Source organism: Ranitomeya variabilis, chromosome 2 (genome assembly GCF_051348905.1).
Source record: "Ranitomeya variabilis isolate aRanVar5 chromosome 2, aRanVar5.hap1, whole genome shotgun sequence".
NCBI lineage: Eukaryota > Metazoa > Chordata > Amphibia > Anura > Dendrobatidae > Ranitomeya > Ranitomeya variabilis.
In genome coordinates this window covers 677,247,517-677,271,550 of record NC_135233.1, presented here as the reverse complement: position 1 = coordinate 677,271,550, position 24,034 = coordinate 677,247,517, and the positions used below count along the sequence as shown (strand labels likewise).

General features: G+C 43.1%; 1 protein-coding gene across 4 annotated transcripts in view; it reads right to left on the bottom strand.

Moving 5' to 3' along the window:
• The window catches only part of AHI1 (Abelson helper integration site 1), a 289,456-nt gene that overhangs the window by 90,640 nt on the left and 174,782 nt on the right, over positions 1–24,034 (bottom strand). For all 4 annotated transcript variants that reach the window (XM_077289311.1, XM_077289310.1, XM_077289309.1 and 1 more), the window contains exon 19: positions 16,194–16,305. In XM_077289311.1, the coding sequence (XP_077145426.1) occupies positions 16,194–16,305 (112 nt within the window). The remainder of the gene's footprint in view (positions 1–16,193; positions 16,306–24,034) is intronic.

Below are 24,034 nucleotides of genomic sequence, written 5' to 3'. Positions count from 1 at the left end.
ATCCGGGGTGGTGGTGGCTGATGTGTCTGCAGGTTTGGAACGGGAGATTCGGGAAACCCAGTCTCAGGCTCCCCCACCCAAGCCGGTGGGAAAATTGTTTGTTCAGGTTCAACTTTGTCTCAGAGTCCTCCAGGAGATCCATGATTCGGTGCTGAGTGGACATCTGGGGATTTCGGCGACTCGTGGGGCATCATGAGGGTTTTTTGGTGGACCTCCCTTACATCTGATGTGAGGAAGTTTGTGACTGCCTGTGAAGTTTGTGCCTGCTCTAAGAGCTCTCATAAGCGGCTGGCCAGGTAATTGGTGCTTTTGCCAGTTCCTGATAGGCCATGGACACATTTGTCCATGGACTATCACCAATCTTCCTCCCTCCAAGTGTAATACTGTCACCTGGGTGGTGGTTGACAGGTTTACGAAGCAAGCACACTTTGTACCCTTAGTGGCACTACCCTTGGCTGAGACCTTGTCTAGGTTGTTCATTCAACATGTGGTTCGTTTGCATGGTGTACCCTTGAATGTGGTGTCTGACCGTTGTGTGCAGTTTGTGCCCAGGTTTTGGAAGGCATTTTGTAAAAGGTTAGGTATTGAGTTGTCCTTTTTGTCGGCCTACCATCCAGAGACCAATGGTCAGACCAAATGGACCAATCAATCATTAGAACAAATTTTGCGCTGCCTTGTCACCTCCAGTCAATAGGACTGGTCCAATGCCTTGCCAGTAGAGTTTGCGTTCAATAAACGTGTTAGCCACTCTACAGGTACCTCCCCCTTTTTTGTAATTTTGGGTTCAATCCACACTTTGGGGAGTTTTCTCGCCTGAATTCTGGTTGCCTGGAGGCTGATGTTACTGTACAGCAGATGGCTAATTTATGGATGGAGGTCCAAAAGAATATTGGGGAGGCTCAGGCGAAATTTACGTTTTTTGCTGACAGAAGACGGACTGTGGGACCTATGTTTCGGGTTGGGGATAAAGTGTGGCTGTCTACCAGGAACATTAAAGCTTAAGGATCCTTCGGCAAAATTGGGACCTAAGTTTATTGGTCCTTATGAGATCACAGAGGTGGTTAACCCAGTAGCGTTTTGTTTGCATCTTCCAGCATCTTTTAAGATCCCCAATGTATTCCATAGTTCCCTGCTGAAACCATTGGGGGCTGTGGAAGAAGCATCATTGAGTCACTCGCTGCCTCTATTGGTGGACAGTCAGGAGGAGTACGAGGTGGAGCGCATAGTGGTTTCCTGGTTGGTCTGCCGTTCCCTCCAGTATCTTGTGTACTGGAAGGGGTATGGTCCTGAAGACCGATCCTGGGATCCTGCCAGGTCGGTTCATGCTGATCATCTGGTGCACTCCTTTCATTCCCGGTTTCCTGGGAAACCAGGGGGTCCGGTGGCCCCCCAATGAAAGGGGGTACTGTCATGACTCTGGACAAGATGGTTCCGCCTCCATCCTGGTAAAGTCAGGGTTAAGATTAGTTCGCCTCTCTTTGGTTCTGGGCTGGGTATTTAATGTTGGCAGTTCCTGGATTTGGTGTTGGTGATACTTCAGTATTCTCGGTTTGCAGTTGCTGACCCAGGTTATTTGTCCGTAAACGTTGCTCCTCTGTGCTTGTGTGCTTTGCTGTGTATGACCTGGTTTGTCCCCTGACTCTTGCCTCTGTATCCTGCTTTGTACTGCTCTGTCGTTTCCGGTTATCTGACCCCTTGGCTTGTCTCTGTTTACTTTTTGTCTTTTCGCTAGGTACTACGCTCTCGTCTGGCTTTTGACCCGCAGTTTTCCTTGATCATGTTTTACTGTCTGTGCCTTGCACTCTGTGCAGTCAGTTACCTTCCCTGCACTCACATGCGGTTATTCCGCCCCCTGGTTACGTGACTGCACAGTGCCAGGTCCTGTGCTCACTGCTTAGTGTCAGGTCCTTGCGCACAGTGTGCCTTGGTTCTGCACTCCCTGTGCTCGTTCTCTTGCCCCCTGATAGCGCCCCCAAGGCAGCACCAGTGACACCATTGGTGTCATCACAGGCAACATATGCATACACAGGATCACATCATATTAATCAGAGCTTTTATCTTAAGTTGGCCACCACCCCACAGGTTCCATTTTTGTTATACAGGTCATCTCAAAAGTAAGATGAAAATGGTTTGACAGATTGTGATTCAATTTTAGACAGAAGCTGAGGGAAAATGGGTATCCTGCTAGGACAAGTCACTCACTATTCTGGCCTTACTGACAACCAAGTACTTGCAATGTAGAATTCTTAGTCTGTTTCTGCATTCTTAGGTTATTCATGACTCAATTCATAAATGCTGCATTCTCATAAATGTCACTTATCCAAAATTCTGATTCTACAACATCTGACCGAGGACGAGCAGTACTGATGACAAAATTTTGGAGGATGGTTCAAGCTGCAACTTCAGATACTCCATTGTTTTCCCTATCAGGCGCTATTCAGGAATGGCAAGAGATTTGTTAAACTGTGCTGTCAGAAAGTAGGAGGCATGCTTGGGTTGTGTTGGTTGAAATCTTCTGCGAAGACACGTGTGCTTTCATTCCTCAAAAATGAGAACATTCTGCTTAGGATTAGACACATTAGTGACACAGCCGCGACACATGCAGCTTGCGGTGCCAATTAGCTGATCGGCCACAACGATACAGGAAGCCAGGTTCCCTCTGCAGCTTATTCGGCAAGCACTATAGCTTGCCGGATAAGAGGGAACCCGAGCAAATTCGCTCATCTCTACCCAAGATAATGTCATCCTTCACATTGGCTGTACAGAAGAAAACTCACTGTTTTAATACCCAACTTCCAATTTTAATATATTAAGATTAATTCAAGATGGCAACATTCAAGCTGGCTGTCATGCTGATGACATGACCCAACAGACGGTATTTCTCACTTTCCCCACAACTTGTACCTAAACCTGGAACAACATTTACTAAACTGTTTTATTTTAGATGTGTGTTTCCTTACTTTTGGAGCAATATTGGATTGCCTTATAATTCAGACAAGTCAAGTCGAAGATCAAGGATGTGACCGATACCAAAGCTCTTCAGTTCCAAGGACGTCCACCCATTTCTTCAGATACATGTTGGCACCAATGACACGGCAAGGAAGGACCTACTGACAATCTGCAAGGACTTTGAAGAGTTGGGGAAGAAAGTAAAGGAACTGGATGCACAGGTAGTTTTTTCTTCTATCCGTCCAGTAGACTGCCATGGCACCAGGAGATAGAACAGGATCCTTGATGTGAACAGCTGGCTAAGGCTGGTTTCACATTTGTGGATGGAGGTGCTGCGTACGTCCTCCGTGAATCTCCGCCCACCACCGTACCTCCTCCAGTCAGCTCCACCTACGTCGGCATGCGGCGTGCGTACCCTATCTTTACCATTAGGTACGCATGCCATGTGAATCCAGCCTAAGACGATGGTGCAGTCATCAATGATTTAGATTCCTGGACCACGGTGTGAACTACCTGTATGACGGACTCGTCGCCAGAGACTGACTACACCTCAACAAACCTGGGAAACACACATTCGCCAGAAGACTCGCTACACTCATTAGGAGGCGTTAAACTAGAAGAAGATGGGACGGGAAGAAAAACATTAGACTTTAGCATGAAGCCAGAAAATATACTGATGAAGGATATGAGGTGCGGCAAAGAAAACCCAGGACAACATACTCGGAATGGAGGTAAGAAAATTTCTAAAACAATCCAAAGGGAGGAGATTGGAACTTAACAAAATCCTCTAAACTGCATGCTCACAAAACGCCAGAAGCCTGACAAACAAGATGGAAGAACTAGAAGCAGAAACATCTACAGGTAACTATAACATAGTGGGAATAACAGAGACATGGTTAGAAGAAAGCTGTGACTGGGCAGTTAACTTACAGGGTTACAGTCTGTTTAGAAAGGATCGTAAAAACTGGAGGAGGAGGAAGGGTTTGTCTTTATGTAAAGTCTTGTCTAAAGTCCACTTTAAGGGCAGATATTAGCGAACGGAATGAGGATGTCGAGTCCATATGGGTCGTAATACATGGGGGGAAAACTAGTAACAAAATTCTCATTGGGGTCTGTTACAAACCCCCAAATATAACAGAAACTATGGAAAGTCTACTACTAAGGCAGACAGATGAAGCTGCAACCCATAATGAGGTCCTTGTTATGGGGGAATGTAACTACCCGGATACTAACTGGGAAACAGAGACCTGAAAAACCCATAAGGGCAACAGGTTTCTGCTAATAACCAAGAAAAATTATCTTTCACAATTGGTGCAGAATCCAACCAGAGGAGCAGCACTTTTAGACCTAATACTATTTAATAGACCTGACAGAATTAGATATCTGCAGGACGTCAGGCATCTAGGAAATAGCGACCACAATATTGTACAGTTTCACTTGTCTTTCGCTAGGGGGACTTGTCAAGGAGTCACAAAAACACTGGGGCAATTAACAGTAAAAAGAAAACATTTAAACTACTAAAGCAGGATGGCACAGTTGAAGCTCTAAACTATAGGGAGAAAAATACTTTATCTAAAAAACTAATTAAAGCTGCCAAAAAGGAAACAGAGAAGCACATTGCTAAGGAGAGTAAAGCTAATCCCAAACAGAAACATAAGTGAAAGTGTAGGCCCCTTAAAAAAAATTGTGAGGAAAGAATGGTTATAGATGACGAGGAAAAGCTAATATATAAAACACCTTCTTCTCCACGGTATTCACGGTGAAAAATGAAATGCTAGGTGAAATGCCGAGAGACAAAGAAAACCCTATATTAAGGGTCACCAATCTAACCCAAGAAGAGGTGCGAAACCAGCTAAATAACATTAAAATAGATAAATCTCCGGGTCCGGATGGCATACACCCACAAGTACTAAGAGAACTAAGTAATGTTATAGACAAGCCATTATTTCTTATATTTAGGGACTCTATAGCGACGGGGTCTGTTCCACAGGACTGGCGCATAGCAAATATGGTAGCAATATTCAAAAAGGGCTTTAAAAGCGTACCTGGACATTATAGGCCAGTAAGTCTAACCTCTATTGTTGGTAAAATATTTGAAGGGTTTCTGAGGGATGTTATTCCGGATTATCTCAATGAAAATAACTGTTTAACTCCATATCAGCATGGGTTTATGAGGAATCGCTGCTGTCAAACCAATCTAAATTAGTTTTTATGAAGAGGTATGCTATAGACTGGGCCAAGGTGAATCATTGGACGTGGTATATCTTGATTTTTCCAAAGCGTTTGATACCGTGCCACACAAGAGGTTGGTACACAAAATGAGAATGCAGGGTCTGGGGAAAAATGGTTAAGTAACTGGCTTAGTGATAGAAAGCAGAGGGTGGTTATAAATGGTATATTCATTCTCTAACTGGCTGTGACCAGTGGGGTACCGCAAAGGTCGGTGTTGGGACCTATTCTCTTCAACATATATTTTTTTTCTAAGTCCCGGATATGCCCCTTAACCCCTTCACCCCCAAGGGTGGTTTGCACGTTAATGACCGGGCCAATTTTTACAATTCTGACCACTGTCCCTTTATGAGGCTATAACTCTGGAACGCTTTGACGGATCTTGGCGATTCTGACATTGTTTTCTCGTGACATATTGTACTTCATGTTAGTGGTAAAATTTATTCGATATAACTTGCGTTTATTTGTGAAAAAAATGGAAATTTGGTGAAAATTTTGAAAATTTTGCAATTTTCCAACTTTGAATTTTTATGCCCTTAAATCACAGACATATGTCACGCAAAATACTTAATAAGTAACATTTCCCACATGTCTACTTTACATCAGTACAATTTTGGAACCAAAATTTTTTTTTGTGACGGAGTTATAAGGGTTAAAAGTTGACCAGCAATTTCTCATTTTTACAACACCATTTTTTTTTAGGGACCACATCTCATTTGAAGTCATTTTGAGGGGTCTATATGATAGAAAATACTCAAGTGTGACACCATTCTAAAAACTGCACCCCTCAAGGTGCTCAAAACCACATTCAAGAAGTTTATTAACCCTTCAAGTGTTTCACAGGAATTTTTGGAATGTTTAAATAAAAATGAACATTTAACTTTTTTTCACACAAAATTTATTTCAGCTCCAATTTGTTTTATTTTACCAAGGGTAACAGGAGAAAATGGACCCCCAAAGTTGTTGTACAATTTGTCCTGAGTACGCTGATACCCCATATGTGGGGGTAGACCACTGTTTGGGCGTATGGCAGAGCTCGGAAGGAAAGGAGCGCCATTTGACTTTTCAATGCAAAATTGACTGGAATTGAGATGGGACGCCATGTTGCGTTTGGAGAGCCCCTGATGTGCCTAAACACTGAAACCCCCTACAAGTGACACCATTTTGGAAAGTAGACCCCCTAAGGAACTTATCTTGATGTGTGGTGAGCACTTTGACCCACCAAGTGCTTCACAGAAGTTTATAATGCAGAGCCGTAAAAATAAAAAATCATATTTTTTCACAAAAATGATCTTTTCGCCCCCAATTTTTTATTTTCCCAAGGGTAAGAGAAGAAATTGGACCCCAAAAAATGTTGTGCAATTTGTCCTGAGTACGATGATACCCCATATGTGGGTGTAAACCATTGTTTGGGCGCATGGCAGAGCTTGGAAGGGAAGGAGCGCCATTTGACTTTTCAATGCAAAATTGACTGGAATTGAGATGGGACGCCATGTTGCGTTTGGAGAGCCCCTGATGTGCCTAAACACTGAAACCCCCTACAAGTGACACCATTTTGGAAAGTAGACCCCCTAAGGAACTTATCTTGATGTGTGGTGAGCACTTTGACCCACCAAGTGCTTCACAGAAGTTTATAATGCAGAGCCGTAAAAATAAAAAATCATATTTTTTCACAAAAATGATCTTTTCGCCCCCAATTTTTTATTTTCCCAAGGGTAAGAGGACAAATTGCACAACATTTTTTGGGGTCCAATTTCTTCTCTTACCCTTGGGAAAATAAAAAATTGGGGGCGAAAAGATCATTTTTGTGAAAAAATATGATTTTTTATTTTTACGGCTCTGCATTATAAACTTCTGTGAAGCACTTGGTGGGTCAAAGTGCTCACCACACATCAAGATAAGTTCCTTAGGGGGTCTACTTTCCAAAATGGTGTCACTTGTAGGGGGTTTCAGTGTTTAGGCACATCAGGGGCTCTCCAAACGCAACATGGCGTCCCATCTCAATTCCAGTCAATTTTGCATTGAAAAGTCAAATGGCGCTCCTTCCCTTCCAAGCTCTGCCATGCGCCCAAACAATGGTTTACACCCACATATGGGGTATCATCGTACACAGGACAAATTGCACAACATTTTTTGGGGTCCAATTTCTTCTGAGTACGATGATACCCCATATGTGGGTGTAAACCATTGTTTGGGCGCATGGCAGAGCTTGGAAGGGAAGGAGCGCCATTTGACTTTTCAATGCAAAATTGACTGGAATTGAGATGGGACGCCATGTTGCGTTTGGAGAGCCCCTGATGTGCCTAAACACTGAAACCCCCTACAAGTGACACCATTTTGGAAAGTAGACCCCCTAAGGAACTTATCTTGATGTGTGGTGAGCACTTTGACCCACCAAGTGCTTCACAGAAGTTTATAATGCAGAGCCGTAAAAATAAAAAATCATATTTTTTCACAAAAATGATCTTTTCGCCCCCAATTTTTTATTTTCCCAAGGGTAAGAGAAGAAATTGGACCCCAAAAAATGTTGTGCAATTTGTCCTGAGTGCGATGATACCCCATATGTGGGTGTAAACCATTGTTTGGGCGCATGGCAGAGCTTGGAAGGGAAGGAGCGCCATTTGACTTTTCAATGCAAAATTGACTGGAATTGAGATGGGACGCCATGTTGCGTTTGGAGAGCCCCTGATGTGCCTAAACATTGAAACTCCCTACAAGTGACACCATTTTGGAAAGTAGACCCCCTAAGGAACTTATCTAGATGTGTGGTGAGCACTTTGACCCACCAAGTGCTTCACAGAAGTTTATAATGCAGAGCCGTAAAAATAAAAAATCATATTTTTTCACAAAAAATGATCTTTTCGCCCCCAATTTTTTATTTTCCCAAGGGTAAGAGAAGAAATTGGACCCCAAAAAATGTTGGCCAATTTGTCCTGAGTACGCTGATACCCCATATGTGGGTGTAAACCATTGTTTGGGCGCATGGCAGAGCTTGGAAGGGAAGGAGCGCCATTTGACTTTTCAATGCAAAATGTACTGGAATTGAGATGGGACGCCATGTTGCGTTTGGAGAGCCCCTGATGTGCCTAAACATTGAAACTCCCTACAAGTGACACCATTTTGGAAAGTAGACCCCCTAAGGATCTTATCTAGATGTGTTTTGAGAGCTTTGAACCCCCAAGTGTTTCACTACAGATTATAACGCAGAGCCGTGAAAATAATTTTTATTTTTTTTCACAAAAATGATTTTTTAGCCCCCAGTTTTGTATTTTTACAAGGGTAACAGGATAAATTAGACCCCAAAAGTTGTTGTCCAATTTGTCCTGAGTACGCTGATACCCCATATGTGGGGGGGAACCACTGTTTGGGTGCATGACAGAGCTCGGAAGGGAAGGAGCGCCATTTGGAATGCAGCCTTAAATGGATTGGTCTGCAGGCGTCACGTTGCATTTGCAGAGCCCCTGATGTACCCAAACAGTACAATCCCCCCACAAGTGACCCCATATTGGAAACTAGACCTCCCAAGGAACTTATCTAGATGTGTTGTGAGAACTTTGAACCCCCAAGTGTTTCACTACAGTTTATAACGCAGAGCCGTGAAAATAAAACATCTTTTTTTTCCCACAAAAATGATTTTTAGCCCCCCAAATTTTTATTTTCCTAAGGATAACAAGAGAACTTGGACCCCAGAAGTTGTTGTTCAATTTGTCCCGAGTACGCTGATAACACATATGTTGGGGTAAACCCCTTTTTGGGCGCACGGGAGAGCTCGGAAGGGAAGGAGCACTGTTTTACTTTTTCAACGCAGAATTGGCTGGAATTGAGATTGGACGCCATGTCGCGCTTGGAGAGCCCCTGATGTGCCTGGACAGTGGAAACTCCCCAATTCTACCTGAAACCCTAACCCAAACACACCCCTAACCCTAATCCCAACGGTAACCCTAACCACACCCCTACCCCTGACACACCCATAATTCTAATCCCAACCCTAATCCAAACGTAAATGTAATCCAAACCCTAACCCTAACTTTACCTCCAACCCTAGCCCTAACCCTAACCCTACCCCTAACCCTAACCCTAAACGTGACTGAAATACGTGTCACTAAAATACGTGGCACTGAAATACGTGGCACTGAAATACGTGGCACTGAAATACGTGGCACTGAAATACGTGGCACTGAAATACGTGATACGTGGCACTTAAATACGTGGCACTGAAACACGTGGCACTGAAATACGTGATACGTGGCACTGAAATACGTGGCACTGAAATACGTGGCACTGAAATACGTGGCACTGAAATACGTGATACGTGGCACTTAAATACGTGGCACTGAAATACGTGGCACTGAAATACGTGGCACTGAAATACGTGGCACTGAAATACGTGGCACTGAAATACGTGGCACTTAAATACGTGGCACTGAAATATGTGATACGTGGCACTGAAATACGTGGCACTGAAATACGTGGCACTGAAATACGTGGCACTGAAATACGTGGCACTGAAATACGTGGCACTGAAATACGTGGCACTTAAATACGTGGCACTGAAATATGTGATACGTGGCACTTAAATACGTGGCACTGAAACACGTGGCACTGAAATACGTGGCACTGAAATACGTGGCACTGAAATACGTGGCACTAAAATATGTGGCACTGAAATACGTGATACGTGGCACTGAAATACGTGGCACTGAAACACGTGGCACTGAAATACGTGATACGTGGCACTGAAATACGTGGCACTGAAATACGTGGCACTGAAATACGTGGCACTGAAATACGTGGCACTATGACTGTCAGAAAATGTTCATTAAACGGTTAGGGATGAGTTTAGGGGTAGGGTTAGGGTTTGGATCCCTTTATCACCTTGATGGTGGTGGGTGGCTTTTCAGTGTGTTTTCTGTTTTTTTTCGATAAAAATGCATGCGTTTTTAACGCAAACAAACGCATGTGCTTAAAAACGCAAGAAAATACTGCAGGTTGTATTTCTGAAAATGAACGCATGCAGAAAAAAACCGCATGCGTTTGAAAACGCGACCAAACGCGTACAAAAAAAACGCATGCGTTTTTCATGTCAAATATAGGGAAAAAACGCATGCGTTTTTTTGTGCAAAAAACGCTGCAGACAAAAACGCAAGTGTGAAACCAGCGACGCTTTTTATAGCAAAAAAGTTTTTGCGTCTCCACATTTTGAGACCTATAATTTTTCCACATTTTGCTCCACAGAGTCATGTGAGGTCTTGTTTTTTGCGGGACGAGTTGACGTTTTTATTGGTAACATTTTCGGACACGTGACCATTTTTGATCGCTTTTTATTCCGATTTTTGTGAGGCAGAATGACCAAAAACCTGCTATTCATGAATTTCTTTTGGGAGAGGCGTTTATACCGTTCCGCGTTTGGTAAAATTGATAAAGCAGTTTTATTCGTCGGGTCAGTACGATTACAGCGATATCTCATTTATATCATTTTTTTATGTTTTGGCGCTTTTATACGATAAAAACTAAAATATAGAAAAAATAATTATTTTGGTATCGCTTTATTCTCAGGACTATAACTTTTTTATTTTTTTGCTGATGATGCTGTATGGCGGCTTGTTTTTTGCGGGACAAGATGACGTTTTCAGCGGTACCATGGATATTTATATCAGTCTTTTTGATCGTGTGTTATTCCACTTTTTGTTCGGCGGTATGGTAATAAAGCGTTGTTTTTTGCCTCGTTTTTTTTTTTTTTTTCTTACGGTGTTTACTGAAGGGGTTAACTAGTGGGGCAGTTTTATAGGTTGGGTCGTTACGGACGCGGCGATACTAAATATGTGTACTTTTATTGTTTTGTTTTTTTTATTTAGATAAAGAAATGTATTTATGGGAATAATATATTTTTTTTTATTATTATTTATTTAGGAATTTTTTTTTTTTTTTTTTTACACATGTGGAAAAATTTTTTTTTTACTTTTTTACTTTGTCCCAGGGGGGGACATCACAGATCATTGATCTGGCAGTGTGCACAGCACTCTGCCAGATCGACGATCTGCTGTGCAGGGCTGCAGGCTTTCCAAGTGTCTGCTCTGAGCAGACACTCGGTAAGCCACCTCCCTCCCTGCAGGACCCGGATGCCGCGGCCATCTTGGATCCGGGACCTGCGGCGAGGAGGGAGGTAGGAGACCCTCAGAGCAACGCGATCACATCGCGTTGCTCCGGGGGTCTCAGGGAAGCCCGCAGGGAGCCCCCTCCCTGCGCGATGCTTCCCTATACCGCCGGTACACTGCGATCATGTTTGATCGCGGTGTGCCGGGGGTTAATGTGCCGGGGGCGGTCCGTGACCGCTCCTGGCACATAGTGCCGGATGTCAGCTGCGATATGCAGCTGACACCCGGCCGCGATCGGCCGCGCTCCCCCCGTGAGCGCCGCTGATCGATGATGACGTACTATCCCGTCGGCGGTCATACGGGCCCACCCCACCTCGACGGGATAGTACGTCTGATGTCAGGAAGGGGTTAAGAGGTGCATGCCTCTTAAGGGATCAGACGATCCGCAAAATGGTGTAGGCCTATGTGCACTTTTCGTTGCAAATTTTAACAAGGCAAACTGGAGTAAAATTTGTAACATGAGTAACACCTCTGCTACTCAAGAATTTCACAAGAAGAAGTCACTATGCCCCATCACGCTCCTGTCTGGCCCTAATTCCATCCACTTGGTCATAGTTGGGTGAAACTGGTGTGCAGCCTGACCAAAGAACTGAGATGGGCTTCCAAGATCGCTGAGCGAAGATGGAAGCGATTCTGCTCTGCAGACCAATTCATTGCATACAAGCAGTCCCTCGCCAGCTTCAAGTCCACGCTCACTGCCACAAAACAAACTTACTTCTCATCTCTCATATCCTCCCTGTCTCACAACCCTAAACAGCTTTTCAACATTTTCAATTCTCTACTGTCACCCCGCACCTTCTCCCTCCCCTCTCATTTCTGCTGAAGTCTTTGCCTCCTTCTTTAAACAGAAGATCGATACGATCAGAGAAAGCTTTGGCCCACAGGGCTCAACCCCATTCCTCCAAAACCAGGTTCTCCACCATGGCAGAAGATCAGCTCTCCACCCTCCTATCAGGATCACACCTCACTACTTGCACGTTTGACCCGCTCCAGTCCCACCTCATCCCTAACCTCACCACAGTCTCCATCCCAACCCTAACACATCTCTTCAACCTATCACTCACAACAGGTGTCTTCTCCACATCCTTAAAACATGCCAACATCACACCCATCCTTAAAAAGCCTTCCCTCGAGTCATTCTCTGTGTCTAGCTATTGCCCGATATCTCTTCTCCCTTATGCCTCAAAATTACTGGAACAACATGTCCATCTTGAACTGTCCTCCCACCTCTCCTCCTGCTCCCTCTTTGACCGGTTACAATCTGGCTTCCGACCCCATCACTCAACTGAAACTGCCCTAAATAAAGTCACCAATGACCTACTAACTGCCAAGAGCAAACAACACTACTCTGTCCTCCTTCACCTGGACCTGTCTACAGTGCCTTTGATACTGTAGACTACTCCCTTCTGCTGCAGATCCTCTTATCTCTCGGCATCACAAACTTGGCCCTATCCTGGATCTCATCATATCTGACAGACCGAACATTCAGTGTCTCCCTCCCCCACCCCACCTCCTCACTCTGCCCCTTGTCTGTCGGTGTTCCTCAAGGATCTGTTCTAGGACCTCTACTCTTCTCCATCTACACCTTCGGCCTGGGACAGCTCATAGAATCCCATGGTATGCAGTATCATCTCTACGCTTACGACACGCAGATCTACCTATCCAGACCGGACCTCACCTCCTTACTCACCAAAATCCCACACTGTCTGTCTGCTATCTCGGCCTTCTTTTCTGCTCGCTTTCTAAAACTGAACATGGACAAAACAGAAATCATCATCTTTCCACCATCTCACTCTACCCCTCCACTGGACCTATCTATCAATGTCAATGGCTGCTCACTTTCCCCAGTCCCACACGCCCGGTGCCTCGGGGTGATCCTCGACTCTGCCCTCTCTTTCAAGCCACATATCCAAGCCCTTGCCTCCTCCTGCCATCTCAAACTCAAAAATATCTCCCGGATCTGCGCATTCCTTGACCGCGACACCACAAAAACACTAGTGCATGCCCTTATCTCCCGCCTTGACTACTGCAACCTCCTACTCTCTGGCCTCCCCCTAGCACTCTGGCACCACTCCAATCCATCCTACACTCTGCTGCCCGACTAATCTATCTGTCTCCCTGCCATTCCCTAGCCTCTCCCCTATGCCAAGCCCTTCACTGGCTTCCTATCGCCCAGAGACTTTAGTTCAAAACCCTTACAATGACTTACAAAGCCATCCACAACCTGTCTCCCCCATACATCTGTGACATGGTCTCCCGGTACTAACCTACACGCAACCTCAGATCCTCTCAAGATCTCCTCCTCTACTCCCCTCTCATCTCTTCTTCCCCCAACCGCATCCAAGACTTCTCCCGTGCTTCCCCCATACTCTGGAACTCTCTACCAAAACACATCAGACTCTCGCCTACCATAGAAACCTTCAAAAAGAACCTGAAGACTCACCTCTTCCGACAAGCCTACACCCTGCAGTGATCCCCAACCTACTGAACTGCCACATAACCAGCTCTACCCTCTCCTAGTGTATCCTCACCCATCCCCTGCAGACTGTGAGCCCTCGCGGGCAGGGTCCTCCCTCTTTATGTACCTGTATGCCTTGTTTTTCTGCTCATGTTTAATTGTATTTGTCTATATTTGCCCCCTTTTCACATTAAAAGCGCTATGGAATAAATGGTGCTATAAAAATGTATAATAATAAATAATAATAATAATAATAATAATAATAAAACTCTTGCACAGCCTTACATTGCACAAAAATGTTGCGACTTTTCAAAGTTTTTTATGCTAGCTTTTTAACATAAAAGCTTTGATGAATCGGGGCTTATGGCTTAAAAATTGAAACATACAAACTGTAAATAAAAACAATTTTATATTCCTGTGGTTACTATAAACTTGATTTTAAGGCACAAAATGCTTTTAATGCTTAGTGTTATGTTGTAAACAAGTACACTATGGAAATATATTTTAAATATTGAATTTTCTACCAGATTCTTAATCTTTTAAACTATGTTTATTACATAGTCAGGCCCACATTTTGCCTTCTAACAAGATAGGGGGTAAAATATTACCTGATTATTTTCTCATAAGATAGGTTTTTCATCTTGTTTTCCTCCAAAAAAAGGAAATCTAGTTTTTCAGGTTGTTGTACTATAGTTCTGATTTCTTCTGAAGAGCTAGATGCTAAAGCTACCAGCTTTAAAGAATTATTTACATTTCCAAAGTTTGGTTAACAGAGAAAGGCTAGCCAGACAAGTCAATTGAGGAAGGAGAGTGGACAGAGGGAATAAAATTACATATAGGGTAGTTTAGCAAGCCAACTATGAAACCTAGAAAAATAGCAGTCAACATACAGGTTCTTCTCACAAAATTAGAATATCATCAAAAATGTATTTCAGTTCTTCAATACAAAAACTCATTATATAGAGCCATTACAACAGAGTGATCAATTTCAAGTGTTTATTTCTGCTAATGTTGATTATTATAGCTTACAGCCAATGAAAACCCAAAAAGTCATTATCTCATTGAATAAGAAACATTATAACACCAGCTTGAAAAATGATTTTAAATCCGATATGTTGGCCTACTTAAATGTATGTTCAATAAATGCACTCAAAACTTGGTCGGATCTCATTTTGCATCAATTACTGCATCAATGTGGCGTGGCATGGAGGTGATCAGCCTGTGGCACCGCTGAGGTGTTATGGAAGCCCAGGTTGCTTTGATAGCAGCTTTCCGCTCGTCTGTATTGTTGGGTTTGGTGTCTCATCTTCCTCTTGACAATACCCTATAGATTCTCTATGGGGTTAAGGTCAGGCGAGTTTACTGGCCTATCAAGCACAGGGATAACTGTTGTTTTTAATCCAGGTATTGGTATTTTTTGTAGTGTGGACAGGTGCCAAGTCTTGCTGGAGAATTAAAAATTTCATCTCTAAAAAGCTTGTCGGCAGAGGGAAGCATGAAGTGCTCTAAAATTTCCTGGTAGAGGGCTGCGCTGACTTTGGTCTTGAGAAAACACAAAGGACCTACACCAGCAGATGACATGGCTCCCCAAACCATCACTGATTGTGGAAACTTCACACTAAACCTCAAGCAGCTTGGATTGTGTGTCTCACCACTCTTCCTCCAGACTCTGGGACCTTGATTTCCAAATGAAATGCAAAATTTACTTTCCTCGTGGAGTGTGTCAACGATTGCCTTCTGGACATCTGTCAAGTAAAGAGTGTTCCCCATGATTGTGGAGCCTACTGAAACAGACTACGGACCTTTTAAAATGCGAAGGAAGCCTTTGCAGGTATTTTTTGTTAATTTTTCTAATTTACTGAGATAATGACTTTTGGGTTTTCATTGGCTGTAAGCCACAATCATCAACATTAACAGGAAAAAACACTTGAAATAGATCACTCTCTTTGTAATGACTCTATATAATAATATGAGTTTCATTTCTTGTACTGAAGGACTAAAATAAATTAACTTTTTGAAGGAATGCTAATTTTGTGAGAAGCACCTGTATATGCATGATTTACTACTTTTGTTTTAACTGATTTATTTGATTATATACATTAAATAGCTTGTGCAATTGACCTACAAATTATTACAGTGGGTACGGAAAGTATTCAGACCCCTTTACATTTTTCACTCTGTTTCATTGAAGCCATTTGGTAAATTAAAAAAAGTTAATTTCATTTTTTTCTCATTAATGTACAATCTGCACCCCATCTTAACTGAAAAAAACAGAACTGTAGTAATAAGCGATGATAATGTGTGCAAAAATTGTAAAGCGCTGTGGAATATGCAATGAAATACTATTGGAGTCTAAATGTACACATTTCTGACTTACAACATACATAATTAAATGCTCTTACCATATGTAGTGGTACCAGGGGTCTGCAACTGTATGCTAGGTGTTCCCGTTAGCCTGAATTTAGAATGAGGTGATAACAAGGAAGGGGCTGGTAGGAAGCCATTGGATCCACTCTGTAAATAATTAAACAATTCAGAAAGATTATTATTAGATTTTACATGATTATGTAATCATACAGTGGAAAAAATATGGGTGGAAATGAAGTTACACTTTCAACAGGGCTTTTATCTTTGAGGAAGTCAAGAAAGGCAAATGTCATTACACAGTGCAGCAAAATAAAGTACAGTAATACCTGATAAATTATTTCCCCAATTTTTAAGCTATTTCTGTGAAATGATATAATAAAACACACTGAGGAATATTTATTAAGGATATGCAACAATAACATAACCGCATGCAGTTATCCATCTTGGATAGCACACTATCTGGATTATGATTTGTGGCATAAGGTAAGCCACAATTCATCACAAATTAGACGAGCAGATGTCGCCAAGTCCCGTTGTGCCTCAGCTCTGCCCATTTTGGTGAAGTTGGTTGAAACGCCAAAAGTTACAAAACTTTGTGCAACTCCATGTTACACAAAAATTTAGCAAATTTTCAATGAGTTTTACAACAGAATCAAGGCCGTGGAGTTTGATGAATCGGGCAGCATAGCGTTTCATGGATGTATACACACATTTGTGAAAACCATGGATCTGCGAATCTCAGAGCTGGTTCTACACTGTGTTGCAAATTATTAGGCTAATTGGATTTAAGTGTCAAAGACTTAATGGTTTTGTTTTTCAAATAAACTCGTGGATGGTATTGTGTCTCAGGGCTCAATGGATCACTGAAATCAATCTTCAACACATGTGATGATTAGTTTTCCAGGTGATTCTAATTAAAGGAAAACTACTTAAAGGCATCAGGGGCTTATCTACAGCATTCTGAAATGCAGTAGATAAGCCCCCGATGTATACTGAAAGATGAGAAAAAGAGGTTAGATTATACTCAACCAGGGGCAGTCCTGCTGCGGTCCGGTCCGATGGGCATCGCGGTCCGGTCCGGGGCCTCCCAACTTCTTAATATGATGTTCTCTTCTGGTATTCATGCCGCGGCTCCAGCTCCGGCGTACTTTGTCTGCCCTGTTAAGGGCAGAGCAAAGTACTGCAGTGCGCAGGTGCCGGGAAAGGTCAGAGAGGCCCGGCACCTGCGCACTGCAGTACTTTGCCCTTTTTGAGGGCAGAGCAGACAAAGTACGCTGCGCCGGAGACGCAGCGTGAAAACAAGAAGACTACGACATCCTATGAAGATAGGAGGCGCCGGACCGGACCACGAAGCCCATCGGATCGGACCGCTCACCCAGATGAGTATAATCTAACCTCTTTTTCTCATCTTTCAGGATACATCGGGGGCTTATCTACAGCATTCCAGAATGCTGTAGATAAGCCCCTGATGCTGGTGGCTTAGCTCATCTTCGATTTTGGGTATGACAGGTTCCCTTTAACCCCTTCATGACCCAGCCTATTTTGACCTTAATGACCTGGCCATTTTTTGCAATTCTGACCAGTGTCCCTTTATGAGGTAATAACTCAGGAACGCTTCAACGGATCCTAGCGATTCTGAGACTGTTTTTTCGTGACATATTGGGCTTCATGTTAGTGGTAAATTTAGGTCGATAATTTCTACGTTTATTTGTGAAAAAAACGGAAATTTGGCGAAAATTTAGAAAATTTCGCATTTTTCACATTTTGAATTTTTATTCTGTTAAACCAGAGAGTTATGTGACACAAAATAGTTAATAAATAACATTTCCCACATGTCTACTTTACATCAGCACAATTTTGGAAACATTTTTTTTTTTGCTAGGAAGTTAAAGGGTTAAAATTTGACCAGTGATTTCTCATTTTTACAACAAAATTTACAAAACCATTTTTTTAGGGACCACCTCACATTTGAAGTCAGTTTGAGGGTTCTATATGGCTGAAAGTACCCAGAAGTGACACCATTCTAAAAACTGCACCCCTCAAGGTGCTCAAAACCACATTCAAGAAGTTTATCAACCCTTCAGGTGTTTCGCAGCAGCAGAAGCAACATGGAAGGAAAAAATGAACATTTAACTTTTTAGTCACAAAAATGATCTTTTAGCAACAATTTTTTTATTTTCCCAAGGGTAAAAGGAGAAACTGTACCACGAAAGTTGTTGTCCAATTTGTCCTGAGTACGCCGATATCTCATATGTGGGGGTAAACCACTGTTTGGGCGCACGGCAGGGCTCGGAAGGGAAGGAGCGCCAATTGACTTTTTGAATGAAAAATTGGCTCCAAACTTTAGCGGACACCATGTCGCGTTTGGAGAGCCCCTGTGTGCCTAAACATTGGAGCTCCCCCACAAGTGACCCCATTTTGGAAACTAGACCCCCCAAGGAACTTATCTAGATGTGTGGTGAGCACTTTGAACCCCCAAGTGCTTCACAGAAGTTTATAAAGCAGAGCCGTGAAAATAAAAAATAATTTTTCTTTCCTCAAAAATAATTTTTTAGCCCGCAATTTTTATTTTTCCAAGGGTTACAGGAGAAATTGGACCCCAAAAGTTGTTGTCCAGTTTCTCCTGAGTACGCTGGTACCCCATATGTGGGGGTAAACCACTGTTTGGACACACGTCGGGGCTCAGAAGGGAGAGAGCACCATTTGACTTTTTCAACGCAAGATTGGCTGGAATCAATGGTGGCGCCATGTCGCATTTGGAGACCCCCTGATGTGCCTAAACAGTGGAAACCCCTCAATTCTAACTCCAACACTAACCCCAACACACCCCTAACCCTAATCCCAACTCTAACCACAACCCTAACCCCAACACACCCCTAACCCTAGTCTTAACCCCAATTCCAACCCTAACCCTAAGGCTATGTGCCCACGTTGCGGATTTGTGTGCGGATTTTTCCGCACCGTTTTTGAAAAATCTGCAGGTAAAACGCACTGCGCTTTACCTGCGGATTTACCATGGATTTCCAGTGTTTTTTGTGTGGATTTCACCTGCGGATTCCTATTATGGAGCAGGTGTAAAATGCTGCGGAATCCGCACAGAGAATTGACATGCTGCGGAAAATACAACGCAGCGTTTCCGCGCTGTATTTTCCGCACCATGGGCACAGCGGATTTGGTTTTCCATAGGTTTACGCGGTACTGTAAACGTGATGGAAAACTGCTACGAATCCACAGCGACCAATCCGCTGCGGATCCGCAACCAAATCCGCACCGTGTGCACATAGCCTAATTCTAACCCTAATTCCAACCCTAACCCTAATTGTAACCCTAATTGCAACCCTAACCCTAATTGTAACCCTAATTGCAACCCTAACCCTAATTGTAACCCTAATTCTAACCCTAATTGTAACCCTAATTCTAACCCTAATTCTAACCCTAGCCCTAAGTGCAACCCTAGCCCTAAGTGCAACCCTAGCCCTAAGTGCAACCCTAGCCCTAAGTGCAACCCTAGCCCTAAGTGCAACCCTAACCCTAAGTGCAACCCTAACCCTACCCCTACCTGAAAAAAAAAAAATATATATTTTCTGTATTTTATTATTGTCCCTACATATGGGGGTGATAAGAGGGGGGGTTATTTACTATTTTTTTTATTTTGATTGCTGTGATAGAACCTATCACAGCGATTAAAATGTACAGGGAACGAATCTGCCGGCCGGCCGATTCGGCGGGCGCACTGCCAATGCGCCCGCCATTTTCCAAGATGGCGGCGCCCATGCGAGAAGACCGAGGACACCGGGAGGGACACCAGGACTAGGTAAGTATGGGGGGGGGGGTGCGATCGGACAGCGGGGGGTGGAGGGGAGGACGGGGGAGGGTCGGAGGGGAGAGGAAGGTGCTTAGGACAGGACGGAGGGGTATGGAACACTGATGGCGGCTGCAGATCGACGCCGTCAGTTGGTGGGGTCCAGATCGGGGTCTCCAGCCATGGCTGGATTGTAATATTTCACCAATTTTCATAGGTGAAATATTACAGATTGGCTGTTGAAAGTGAAACAGCCAACCAGAGCAATCAGAGCGATCGTAGCCACGGGGGGGCTGTAGTACCACTCCCCCTGTCCCTGCATGCCGGGTAAAATTGGAGTTAACCCTTTCACCCGGCCTGCAGGGACGCGATCCGACCATGACGCATATGCTGCGTCACAGGTCGGATTGGCACAGGTTTTCATGACGCATACGCTGCGTCAAAGCTTCGGGAAGGGGTTAAAAATGATGTTCCACATTATTAAGCAGGCCACAGGTTTCAAGCAATAAGGGAAATAAAAAAGATCTCTCTGCTGCTGAAAAGCGTTAAATAGTGCAATGCTTTGGACAAGGTATGAAAACATTAGATATTTCACGAAAACTTAAGAGTGATCATCATACTGTGAAGAGATTTGTGACTGAAACAGATCACAGACAGAGATCATGCAGATAAAGGCATAATGATTCATTGGATTAAGAGAGCAGCTGCCAAAATACCATTACAAAGTAGCAAATAGTTATTTGAAGCCGCTTTTGCCTCTGGAGTCCCTCGAACCTCAAGGTGTAGGATCCTTCAAAGGCTTGCCGTGGCGTATAAACCTACTATTCGGCCACCCCTAAACAGTGTTCACAAGCAGAAACGGTTGCAGTGGGCCCAGACATACATGAAGACTAATTTTCAAACAGTCTTGTTTACTTGAGTGTCGAGCAACCCTGGATGGTCCAGATGGATGGAGTAGTGGATGGTTGGTGGATGGCCACCATGTCCCAACAAGGCTGCGACTTCAGCAAAAAGGCGGAGTCCTGTTTTAGGGCGGAATCATGGGGAAACAGCTGGTAGGGCCCTTTAAGGTTCCTGAAGGTGTGAAAATAACCTCTGCAAAGTATATAGAGTTTCTGACTTATAACTTTCTTCCATGGTATAAAAAGCAGAAATGTGCCTTCAGGAGCAAAATCATCTTCATGCATGACAATGCACCATCTCATGCTGCAAAGAATACCTCTGAGTCATTGGCTGCTATGGGCATAAAAGGGGATAAACTCATGGTGTGGCCACCATCTTCCCCTGACCTCAACCCTATAGAGAACCTTTGGAGTATCATCAAGCAAAAGATCTGTGAGGGTGGGAGGCAGTTCACATCAAAACAGCAGCTCTGGGAGGCTATTCAGACTTCATGCAAAGAAAAGAAATACAAGCAGAAACTCTCCAAAAACTTACAAGTTCAATGGATGCAAGAATTGTGAAGGTGATATCAAAGAAGGGTTCCTATGGTAACATGTAACTTGGCCTGTTAGGATATTTTGGAGTTAAATAGCTTTTTTTGTACAGTGAATGTGGCCTCCTAATGCTGCAAATTCCACAAATGAGCATTTTCAGTTCTTTAAAACATAATCAAATGTTTAGAAATTCTACTGTGCCTAATAATTTGGAACAGTGCATTTTGAGTTTTTATTCATTTTGGAGATTACACTGTTATCATTGGGAGGTTTCTTCAATAAAATCTGATGTATACTCTAACGGGTGATTACTTTTATTAGACTGACTGTCATTTGCACCGACCATTTAGGAAAATAAGAGAAAAATGTCATTTGCATAATAATTTGGAACATGGTGTTTTCTGATACGCAGATAATAATCGGCCATTTGAGTCTACGGTGATCTGTGAAACATGAATACGATTTGGAAGGCTTCCAATTTGCTTCCATTTTGCATCTGTGTTTCACAGCTCTATTGCTTAGTGATATACCTGAATAAAAAACATGTGACCTTCAATCCAGGGGTCTTATCACTGACTTTGGAACAAAGATATTCCTTCATAACTTATGTGGCTATATCCTGAGGAAGAAGTATGTACACTTCGAAATGCATTGATACATAAAACCGCAATTACATATTTGTATATCCTGGATCTGAATATCTAATCAGCAGCAGCGCAAACCATCAATGTTTTTTTCCTTTATCCTATTTTCCCTGTATGAGTCAGAAATCACTGCAAAAGTCCCTGAAGGGTGATATGAGGGAGCAGCTGGGTCAGGAGTTGGAGAGGGATGACTAATGCAGTTAAAAGAGGTTTCCCATTTCTACATAGAGAATGATTAACTGGGGAGAAAGGCAAAATGAGCAATTGTTAGTACACAGCGCTATATAATATGATGACTGGAATTTATAGAGGATGCAAATTTTGATGTGAGTTCTTCTTTAAGGCAAAGGCTAGTGATGAGTGAGTATGCTCGTTACTAGAGTTTCTCCGAGCATGCTCGAATGGTCTCAGAGTAATTCGTTGTGCTCGGAGATGTTTGTGTCACTGCAGCTGCAAGATTTGGGGCTGCTAGACAGCTTGAATACATGTGGGGATTCCCTAACAAACAGGCAACCCCCACAAGTATTCATGCTGTCTAGCAGCTGCAAATCATGCAGCTGCGTTGACATAAACTAAATCTCCGAGCACAACGAAATACTCGGAGACCACCAGAGCATGCTTGGAGAAACTCGAGTAACGAGCATACTCGCTCATCACTAGCATAGGCCTAAAAAGTAGTATTTTCTGAAATACTACCTGTACCACATGCCATGCCAGAGAGGCAGTGGGAAATTTGGACTATAACTGTGTGGCTCTAGAATTGGTGCAGGAAGGAGGGTATGGGGTTTCTCAAGGACTAGGCGGATTTCTCTGTTGGTTACATGCTCTACGCCAAGAATTTGGAAAGAATAACTAAAAGGTTGGAGTATTGTTTACTCTAGGGACTGGAGGAGAAAATTATTGTACTGGCAGAGATGATTGTGTAAGGACAATGTTCTCAAATCTGAAAGTACACAAGGCAAATGGAACAATTTTCATAAGCATCCTCAATAGGACAACCTGTGCACAGTATATACCGTATGGCAATAAAACTAAAAATATATTGAAACCACGATGGCTAAATACAGCTGTAAGGGGCGCAATAAATAAAGAAAAAGCGTTAAGATAACTAAAGCAAGAGGGTAAAATCGTTAACCCCTTCACAACCAATGAAGTATAGGTACTTCAGTTGTGTTGCCTTTGATGTGGGCTCTGGTACTGAGCCCGCATCTTTCCCTACATATGACAGCTGAATTGATCAGCTGACATGTGCCTCTAACAGCCGTGGGAGTATCCACGATCCACTTGGGGCTGCTAACAAATTAAATGCATTTAATACGTGCTGGACGGAAGCGCGTCACAAGGTCCACCCATCAGCACCCCTGTCACGTGATCACAGCCGGTGATCTGCAGAAGACCCATGTGCCTGTCATTGTAAATCTAATTTGAACGCCGGCCCGTGGCCAGCATTCAGATTGTGATTTTTCCTACACATAGTAGGGCTGAAGCCCCTCTATGTGTAGCACAGGCGATTAGATGATCGCAGCTTCAAGTCTCCTAAAGGGAATAGTAAAACCAGAAAAACTTTTAAAAAATACTTTTTTAAAAAAAAACCCCATAAAGTTCAAATCACCCCCCTTTCACCCCACTGAAAATAAAAACTAAAATAAAAAAATACACAATATACAATTGATATCATTTAGTTCAGAAATGTTAGCTCAAAATATAAAGTAAAATTAATCAAATTGGTAAATGGCATAACGAGAAAAAAAAAGAAATCAAAAGGCCAGAAGTAAACTATTTTGGCAGCCGAAACATTGCAAAAAAAAGGAAATAACAGGCGATCAAAACATTTTATCTACCCTAAAATGGTATGAATAACAATGCTAGCTCGGGGCGCAAAAAAATAAGCTATCGCCAAGCCCCAGATCACGACAGATGGAGACGGTATGGGTCTCGGAAATTGGCAACATAAGACAATTGATCGTATTCAGTTTACACAATCATTGTCTTTA